The 9,205-nt window shown below is 34.7% G+C and overlaps 1 protein-coding gene across 5 annotated transcripts in view; it reads right to left on the bottom strand.

The window, feature by feature from the left end:
- Positions 1–1,330: 1,330 nt before the first annotated feature.
- The window catches only part of LOC127165650 (regulator of G-protein signaling 3), a 51,765-nt gene continuing 43,890 nt past the window's right edge, over positions 1,331–9,205 (bottom strand). For all 5 annotated transcript variants that reach the window (XM_051110473.1, XM_051110475.1, XM_051110476.1 and 2 more), the window contains 4 exons: positions 6,733–6,837; positions 6,421–6,482; positions 6,058–6,224; positions 1,331–2,757 (listed from right to left, as the gene is read on the bottom strand). In XM_051110473.1, coding sequence (XP_050966430.1) covers positions 2,563–2,757; positions 6,058–6,224; positions 6,421–6,482; positions 6,733–6,837 — 529 coding nt within the window. In that variant the 3' untranslated portion in view covers positions 1,331–2,562. The remainder of the gene's footprint in view (positions 2,758–6,057; positions 6,225–6,420; positions 6,483–6,732; positions 6,838–9,205) is intronic.

The following is a 9,205-nucleotide window of genomic DNA, read 5'->3' as shown; positions in this document are numbered from 1 at the left end:
GTTTTAAACAGCAAATTAGTCATTCAGAGTACATCCAAAATAAAAGTTATTCACTTAATATATGTGTATACTGTGTATATTTATTATGTATATATAAATACGCATACAGTATATATATATATATATATATAAATGTATGTATATTGTGCGTCAATAAAAAACAGTTACTCATAGGTCCATAGTGGACAAAAACCCATAAAAATTTGAAGCTTGGGAGTCTGTTCTCATTTTAATTTTTGAAATAAAAAAAAAGTTTAAAAAGTGAAATAAAGTTAGAGAGGTTTAGTTTTATGAAAATCATTTATGAACAATATTTTATATAAAGTAAATATTTTATGAAACATGTTGAACTCTAAACCTGCTAGAAAATCAAAGCCACAAATCTAAACAAATTGTTTTTCAAATTTAAGGTTGATATCTCAAAAAATGAGCTTTCAATAATATTTTGTTTGGACGCGGAATCAAATTTTTCCCAATTATATGCTAGCAAAACTGCTGGTGCACACAGTGGTTAAATTTGTGATTTTTTTTTGTGTTTTCTCTCTCAGATATATAACACACATGATGTAAATCTGATACTTTCATATCAAAAGTAACAAAGCACATAGCTCAGCCTATTGCAAAAGAGCGATTGTGATTTAAGAATCGATCTTGGCTCATTAAAACGAGAATCTATTAAAATCGAAAAATGTATTTTTTTTTATCTAGCCCTAGTCTTCATTATTTCTAAACACTGCTCTGTCGTCCTGTAGCTTCATGATTAAAAATAAAAAAATGTAAACAAAACTAAAAGCAATTAAAAGTGTTTTTATAATTAAAATGAGGGGTAATAATAGATTATGACGGATTTATGACAAATAGATTTTTACAACCCTGTCTGTCATATATATATATATATATATGTGTGTGTGTTTGTGTGTACTTATACTTGCTACATTGTGAGGAACAAATGTCCCCACAAGGATAGTAGAACCTGACATTTATGACATGGTGTGTCACAATGTAAAAAAATGATTAAAAATAGTAAATGATGTTTATCTGAAAATGTAACAATGCAAACATGTTTTCTGTAAGGGGTAGGTTTAGGTTAGGGTTGAGTTAGGGGATAGACAATATCGTTTGGTCAGTATAAAAACTATAGAGATCTATGGACAGTCCCCACAATTCATAAAAACAAACATGAGTGTGTGTGCGTGTATAATGATTTTTAGATGTACAACCTCTTCGTAAGGGCTATGCATTAAAATCCTGTGGTATTTCAAAGCAACAACAAAATGATAATACAAATAATACGTTTCAAAAATGGCAAAAAAAGATTCAGTTGACCTCATGCTTGAATGTAATTTTATTTGATGAGAGTATGTTACATATGAAGGCAGCAGTGAGTGAAATATGACCCCACAAATAAATACAAGAAATATTATTACAGAAGGAAGGATATTGTTAGGATGAAGACAGGAGGAAACCGACACTGTATTTGCCAAACATGAGTCTCCCAAAGAGCTTAACTGGTAAATAAACGTGTAAATCAACACAGAACACATATGTCAATGTACAACACATGCTCCTTTATGTTAAGCCACTATTAAACAGAAACTCTGGCTTCTTTTTGTTATGTTACTCTGATATATTCGACGTGTGATCGACTAACAGCAATGACAACAAACACCTTCAGTTTTAACATCACTACAACTGTTAGTCCATATATCTCAGCCTCTGTTATTTACATAAGGAATTACGTTTTCTTTCATTTGAGACCACAAAGCTTACTAAGCCTGTATGATGCATTACAGGAGAGCATCTGTACAGTATGTATATGTATATAAAAAAAACGTCTGACCCCTTTAATATACTGTTTTTGTTTAAGAGATATTAATAAGAATAACTAACTGTATATTGCACTTGTAAAACATGAGGGGTTAGAGCCACGGGGCCACTACGCGAAAAACAGATGTGGAAATATTTCCAAAGCCCTTGAAAGTAATAAAAATTAGTGTTCTGTCAGTAGTACTGAGAGATACTGAAACATGCTGTCAACTGCAAAAAAATTTAAGGACATTATTGTTACCTAATACTTAGTTTTGTCCAATATCATCACGCTAGGATGTTTGTAAAAATGGAGTATGTTGAGGTCTGTGCAGGAAAGAATAGTGAAAATGTATCTTGGTAAAGCTGAACAAAACAGTACCAAAATTTCTCTTTTTCCCTTACCCATCATGCTTTGCACCCTCTACGTACTGCCACTGGGTCAACAAGTGTCAAGGCATTTATGGCCACTTGCAAAGTGATTCGAGTCAACACTTCCAGCATGTTCAGAACACATTTATCGCCATCTTATTGCCGCAACCGTCCAACAGGGTGCAGCACAGAAGCGTCCAAAAACAATCTGTCCGTGCAATGATCCATCGGGCTGAGCTCTCCAAGGTGCTTAGCTGACTGACGTTTCATTATGAAGCTGTGCATCAGTGGATTATGTGATTGTAGACACGTTCTGTTCTACTACGTCTCCAGCAATACTGATCTAAAAAGTTTCAACGTCTACCGTTCGTCGTCGTCGTAGCTTTAAGACGGATCCGTGGCCGAGCCGGGTCTCTTTTGGTTGGTTAATTCCAGGTAAATGTCAGAGCGCAGGAATCGAGGGTACGAGTCTCTTTCCATTAGTCCGAAGATTCTGCTCTGGGCCAGGTCAAAGCAGTCTGCGCAGATGTTCTCCATGTTTTCCTTGATGTGCTCTCTGGTGTACGAGTCCAGATTGACCTTTGAAATAAAACAAGAGTCTGATTAGGACACTTTACATATGCATTTTGGATTGGTTTTCTGGCACATCTGCTCTCTGGAAGTTAAATAAAAAAAATCCTCACACAAATGAATCCTGTTTCTTGCCAAGAAAAACAGAATGAGACTTTAGTTGAAAATGCATTGGACATGTTATTGCTGAAAACAAGTAAAATAAGAAATATAATTTTGATTGTTTATTTTGTCAGCTCAAATGCATTATTTTTTCTATTTTCACTATTATCCACACACAACTGTATGTATGTTTCTAAATAATTACTGTATGATTTACATTGCTGTTCAAAAGCTTGGGATCAGTAAAACTTGTAATGTTGTAATGTCACACTTGGCTCCTTCGCGGTCAAAAGTGACCGAAGCCTTGAAATGTAACTTTTTGTTTTTTCAGGGAAACCATTGTAAAATATTTTTGTTCAATAATATTTTTTGATTATTATTTAGAATTTTGAGGGGATTTTGTGACAATTTGCAATATTTATATAATTTTAATTAGCTGTTTTTTCCATTACAATTAATATATATTTATTTATATAATATGTTTATTATTATTTTTCAACAAATGCAACATTTCACATTAAAACAGAGTGAACCCTTTTAAAATCCTTTTTTTTTTTTTGAAGTGAGAATTGTGCCATTTGGTGTCATTAAAAAATAAAAACTTGTATAATGTCATGTAAGCTCCTGTATATCTCCCTATATACATATTATACATATATAGGCTTTTGGATTTAACATATCAGAATCATGTTCTTGATTTTTTTTGTGTGTTCACATAGCTAATGCAACAAAAGTCAGCAAGTGTCATCTCATTCCGATGAAGCTACGATTTTAACATTTCAAAATATAAATTTTTTCGGTCAAAAATAACAGAAGAGGCCCAGAGGGTTAAAGAAGTCTCTTATGCTCATCAAGGCTGCATTTATTTGGTCAAAAATACAGAAAAAAACTGTAATATTGTGAAACGTTATTGTAATATAAAGCAAGGGTTTCTATTTAAATATACATTCAAATATCATTTATTTGATGCAAAGCTGAATTTTCAGCATCATTACTCCAGTCTTCAGTGTCACATGATTCTTCAGAAATCATTCTAATATGCTGATTTATTATCAATGTTGTATACAGTTGATACTTAATATTTTTTTGGAATCTGTGATTCTTTTTTCAGAATTCTTTGATGAATAAAAAAGTAAAAAGAACAGCATTTGTTAAAAATAGAAATATTTTCTAACAATATAAGTCTTTGCTATATCACTTTTTATCAATTTAACACATCCTTGCTGAGTAAGTGTTAAATTCTTTCATAAAAATGAAAGAATAAAAATGTACTGACACCAAACATTTGAATGCTAGTGTATATTGTTAGAAAAGATTTCTATTTTAAATAAATGCTGTTCTTTTAAACTTTTTTTGTCATCAAAGAATCCTGAAAACGTATCACAGGTTCCAAACAAAATATTAAGCAGCACAACTGTTTCCAACACTGATATTAAATCAGCATATTAGAATGATTTCTGATAGATCTGGAGTAATGATGCTGAAAATCCAGCTTTGATCATAATTTCAAAGAAGATCGATATTTTACATTGTAATAATATTTCACAATATTTAATTTTTTTCTTTATTTTTGATCAAAGAAATACAGCCTTGATGAGCATAAGAAACGTCTTTAAAAACAAAATCTTACTGATCCCAAACTTTTGAAAGGCAGTTTATGTATATAAATTACTTTTTGCGTTTGCACAAAATCATTTGTTTAAAAAACATTACAAATGGAGTTCTGTGACTGGAATACGTGATATATTAAAATTAGTCTAGGTTTTTCTTTTAAGTGTAGATTCAAAATGTCATGGTGATCTGAGATCAAGAAGAAAAAGTCTCTTTTGAAGGCTGAAATTCTTGTACAAAATCCCACAAGTATTTTGGCACAATCTTATATTTTTGTTTCTTTGTAGTCAGATGTTATGAATATGCAAACTTTCTCCTGTCAAACCAAAGTCATTGTGGTATAACCAACACGCAAAGAGTCTTTCAGTGTCAAGAAAATGAGAGAAAAAAAGAAAAGTGAAAACCTCATAAAAGCATGTCAAGCTCCTGAAAGTCTATGAAATGCAACATTAGTTTAGGTTGTCAAATGGTATAAATCATTTATAAAGTCACCAAAAATTAATGATTAAGATGTCTGCATATACTTTTTGTCATAATTTGAATAAAAATGCATTTATAAGAACTGAATAAGATATTTCCCTGTTCAAAAATGTACATACGCTTGATTTTTAATACTGTGTTGTTACCTGAATGATCTACAGCTGTGTTTTTGTTTAGTTGTTCATGAGTCCCTTGTTTGTCCTGAACAGTTAAACTACTCACTGTTCTTTAAAAAAATCCTTCAGATCCCACAAATTCTTTGGGTTTTCAGCATTTTTGTGTATTTGAACCCTTTCCAACAATGAGTATATGATTTTGAGGTCCATCTGAGGACAACTGAGGGACTCATATGTAACTATTACAGAAGGTTCAAAAGCTCACCGATGCTTCAGAAGAAAAAACAATGCATTAAAACCCAGGGGTGTAAATTTTGAACAGAAAGTGGACATTTTTCTTATTTTGCCTAAATATCATATTTTTTTTCATTTAGTACTGCCCTTCAGAAGCTACAGAAGATACTTATGTTTCCCAGAAGACAAAATAAGTTCAGTTTAACCCAGTTTTTTAAATTCAAAATTTTTTTATCCCCCGGCTCTTAATGCATTGTGTATATAGCACTGCCAAAGGGCATTTCAAAATCATAAAAATTGAAACAATTTATTTGATGCATAATTGTGCAGAATTTAGAACGAAGAATCTTTGTCTTTACTAATCATCTTTAAAGGAGAAGTCCACTTCCAGAACAACAATTTACAAATAATTTACTCACCCCCTTGTCATCCAAGATGAAAATAACTGATCGTTTCGCTAGATAAGACCCTTCTTCCTCGGCTGGGATCATTTACAACCGCATTTGGGATCGTTTGAAGCCACATTTAAACTGCATTTTGTAAGTTCAAAATCGGGGCACCATATCAGTCCATTATATGGAGAAAAATGCAGAAATGTTTTTCTCAAAAAACTATTTCTTTACGACTAAAGAAAGAAAGACATGAACATCTTGGATGACAAGGGGGTGGTGAGTACATTATCTGTAAATTTTTATTTTGGAAGTAGACTTCTCCTTTAATACCACACAATTAATATGAAAACCTAAAAAACGTTTTTTCACCTCACCTCTTTACAGGACTGTATGGAGATGTACTCAGTGAATATCTTTTTTGCTCTGGATGCCATTTTAGACAGTGATTTGATCCTCTTGAAGTCCTCACATGCCAGCCAGAAGTCCAGATTCTCCTCACTGAACTCTGTTTGCAGAAATGAGCGGAAAACCACCAGGCCATCTGAAAAAGGGACGAGAAAATTACTCTAACACTTATCAGAAAACAAAATAAGTGCTAAAGGGAATCTGGGGTAAATCTGGATTTGCATCCAGGAGCAGAGGTTAATGTGGATAAACTACATGGTTTAAAACAGCAGTAACAGCTGCTGCGGTGCACAGATCAACACAGCTGTCATATCGAATGAGACATATCTTACATTTGTGAGAAAGCAGCGCATCGAGCGACTCTGCCCATTTGAGCGCTTCCTCTGGAGTCGGCCTGTGGATGAGCAGACAACGGTCAACAAAGCCATGACTCACGCTAATGACCCATTCACGGATAATTATAGCGCACAAAATAGGCCATCTACTCAATAACTCACAAACGTCACTGTTGTTTTGATTGCACACTCAACACATACATCAAAGCTCAGCCTATGCACCCATTCAGTCTTCCTGAATGACTCTCTCGATACTTGAAAACGATGATACGCATATGACACGCAATGAAAACAATCACGTGGACTCACTTGTCGGACTTAAGGACTTTCTCAAGCTTGCTTGCTGGATTGCTTCCATGTCTGTCATTGGTCTTCTTCCGCAGAAAAGTTAAACGGTTTTTCATGTCTTTGGCCCTGTGTGACAAGACAAAAGGCGTCACATCAGGTGATTTATTAGCCAACTGTTCACTCAAGTGCTTCTGGGAGGAAATGTATTCCGGTTATAGCCGTAAGCTTTATTGTAGGAGGAACACAGATAGTAAAGGGATAAATAATGCTTTCCTCCAGTGAACCTGAGAATGGAAAACATTACATCCACATCTCTTAAACCAGAACACCTAAATATCTCAAGGTTACATGGCTACATTTCTTATTACAAGAAATTACATTGAGCATGAAGAAAATTAATGGAATAGTTCACCCAAAAATGACAATTTGCTGAAGATTTGCATACCCTCAGGCCATTTAAGATGTGTTTGTTTGTTTATCAGTACAGATCTGTTGAAATCTGCACCCATTCACTGCAGAGGATTCATTGGTGAGCAACTGATGTAATGCAAATTTTTTCCAAATCTGTTCAAATGGTGAAACAAAGTCATCTACATCTTGGTTGGCCTGAGGGTAAGTACATTTTCAGTGCTTCTGTTCTTTTGTGTATTCGGTGGTGTATTATCATCAAAAACAAAAGAATCCACTGCGTCCTCAGTGGCTCTGATGTTGGGAGAAAATGAAGACTTTAACATTCAATACTAAACACCTGCTTTGCTTAAGAGACATTGTAACTACAGCTGCTCAAGTGCAGAGAAAATGGCAGACAGTGTTTCTGAGGGCGGAAATATGCTAATACAGGACAGTCTGTCAGGGGTGGTGGGCGGGGCCTGAGCAATATGATGTCATACTGCTCAGAAAATCAAAATGTCTTGATAACTGAGACTGTTTAGGTTTTTAGGGGATAAAAAAAGGAGTGAATGGATTTTTACTACTGTAGGGTGGTTGTGTCCACACTGATTTTGCATCGAATGTTACCAGTGTTTTTTTATTAGGGGTTCAAGCGCGTAGCACTGACACCCTATTGTAATTGTTAAGGTCACGGATCAGCGATCTCCACATAAAACTGATCGTGCAGACCAAACAGTAAGTCATAGAGACTTAAACTTGAAGGGATGGTAGTACTCACACCACCTACAACGTGACCAAGGCTTGCCTCAATTGGCCTGACGGGGGCGCTACAGTGATCAAAAGTACAAAATCGCTAAACTCCTAAACCGTCAGTCACAGATTCAAGTGTCTTATGTCCGTGGAGTCCTTGGCTCACGTCGGACAAAAACATTTCAGATTCATGAGCCTGATGAAATTTTTGGGCATTTCGCATTTTTTGAAAAACCTCCTTTTGCGAGCTAATCCTAGGTTTTTCGCCCGATCGGAACCAAACCAGTGCAGAAAGATTCTCTGGAGAGTGAATATTAATAATTGCCAAAAAAGCTAAACTTTCGACTTTCCAAAATGTTAGAAAGGGGCGGGGCCACTTTTAGTAAATGCCTATAACTCTTGAACAAAATGAGATATCTTTGCCAAACACAGAACACTTATGTAAGAGCTCAATCTGAGCCGGACAAAAATCACATAGCTTGGCCACTTGGTGGTGCTATTGCAGGGGGAAAACATAAAAATGGCTATAACTGCGCAACCATTTGTCCTTTCAACATGGAAATCCTTGTGCACGGTCTTGGTCCAAACTGTCACAAGTGTCATTTGCGTATCTCAAAAAAAACTTGGTTGTCATTAGTCAATGAAGTTTGAGCACCTATTAGATAAGGCAGACCAAAGGTATGAGAGAAATTTGAAAGAAATCGGTCACTGGGGGGCAATATCATATTTTTTCAAGGGTGTCACCGATTGTACATAGCGTGTTTTTTCTGCACATATACGCAATATTCGTATCATATGACAGAATATTTGCAATATTAGTATTATATGACAGAACATTTTCCATTCTGGAAAACTTTGCTTCTAGAACCACTGCTGTCAGTCAAATCGTTTGTTAAATGATTGAGAAGATATAAAAAACCTACTTTTGCGAACTAATCCTAAGTTTTCCACTCTGGAAAAAAAAGCACTGCAGTATAATTCTCTGGACTAGGTCAATAATTATCACATTTTTTTTTTAATTTACCCTTTGGAAAGCAACAGTGGAGTTGTTTAGAAAAGGGGCCTGTCTGAAATTACCCAAAATCCTATAAAGCCTAAAGGAAAACTCAAAACATCATGAATCCTGGTGAGCACATGTGACAGGTGATTCTAAACAAGCATGCACTTGTTTAAGGGAGTTTTATCGAAATCGGACCACAACTGCCGCATAACAGTTATAAACGTTAAAAAACATCATATTTCTATGTTAAATTACCTGTATTTGCCAAAATCCTTTTATTTAATCATTTATTTAGGTGGTTACAGACTTGCTAAACAACTTTTTCCACATTTGCTTAAATGCCTTAAAGCACAG

The sequence above is a fragment of the Labeo rohita genome, chromosome 5 (assembly GCF_022985175.1).
Source record: "Labeo rohita strain BAU-BD-2019 chromosome 5, IGBB_LRoh.1.0, whole genome shotgun sequence".
Lineage (NCBI taxonomy): Eukaryota > Metazoa > Chordata > Actinopteri > Cypriniformes > Cyprinidae > Labeo > Labeo rohita.
Note: the sequence above shows the minus strand (reverse complement) of the source record. Positions and strands in the feature narration are given on the sequence as shown.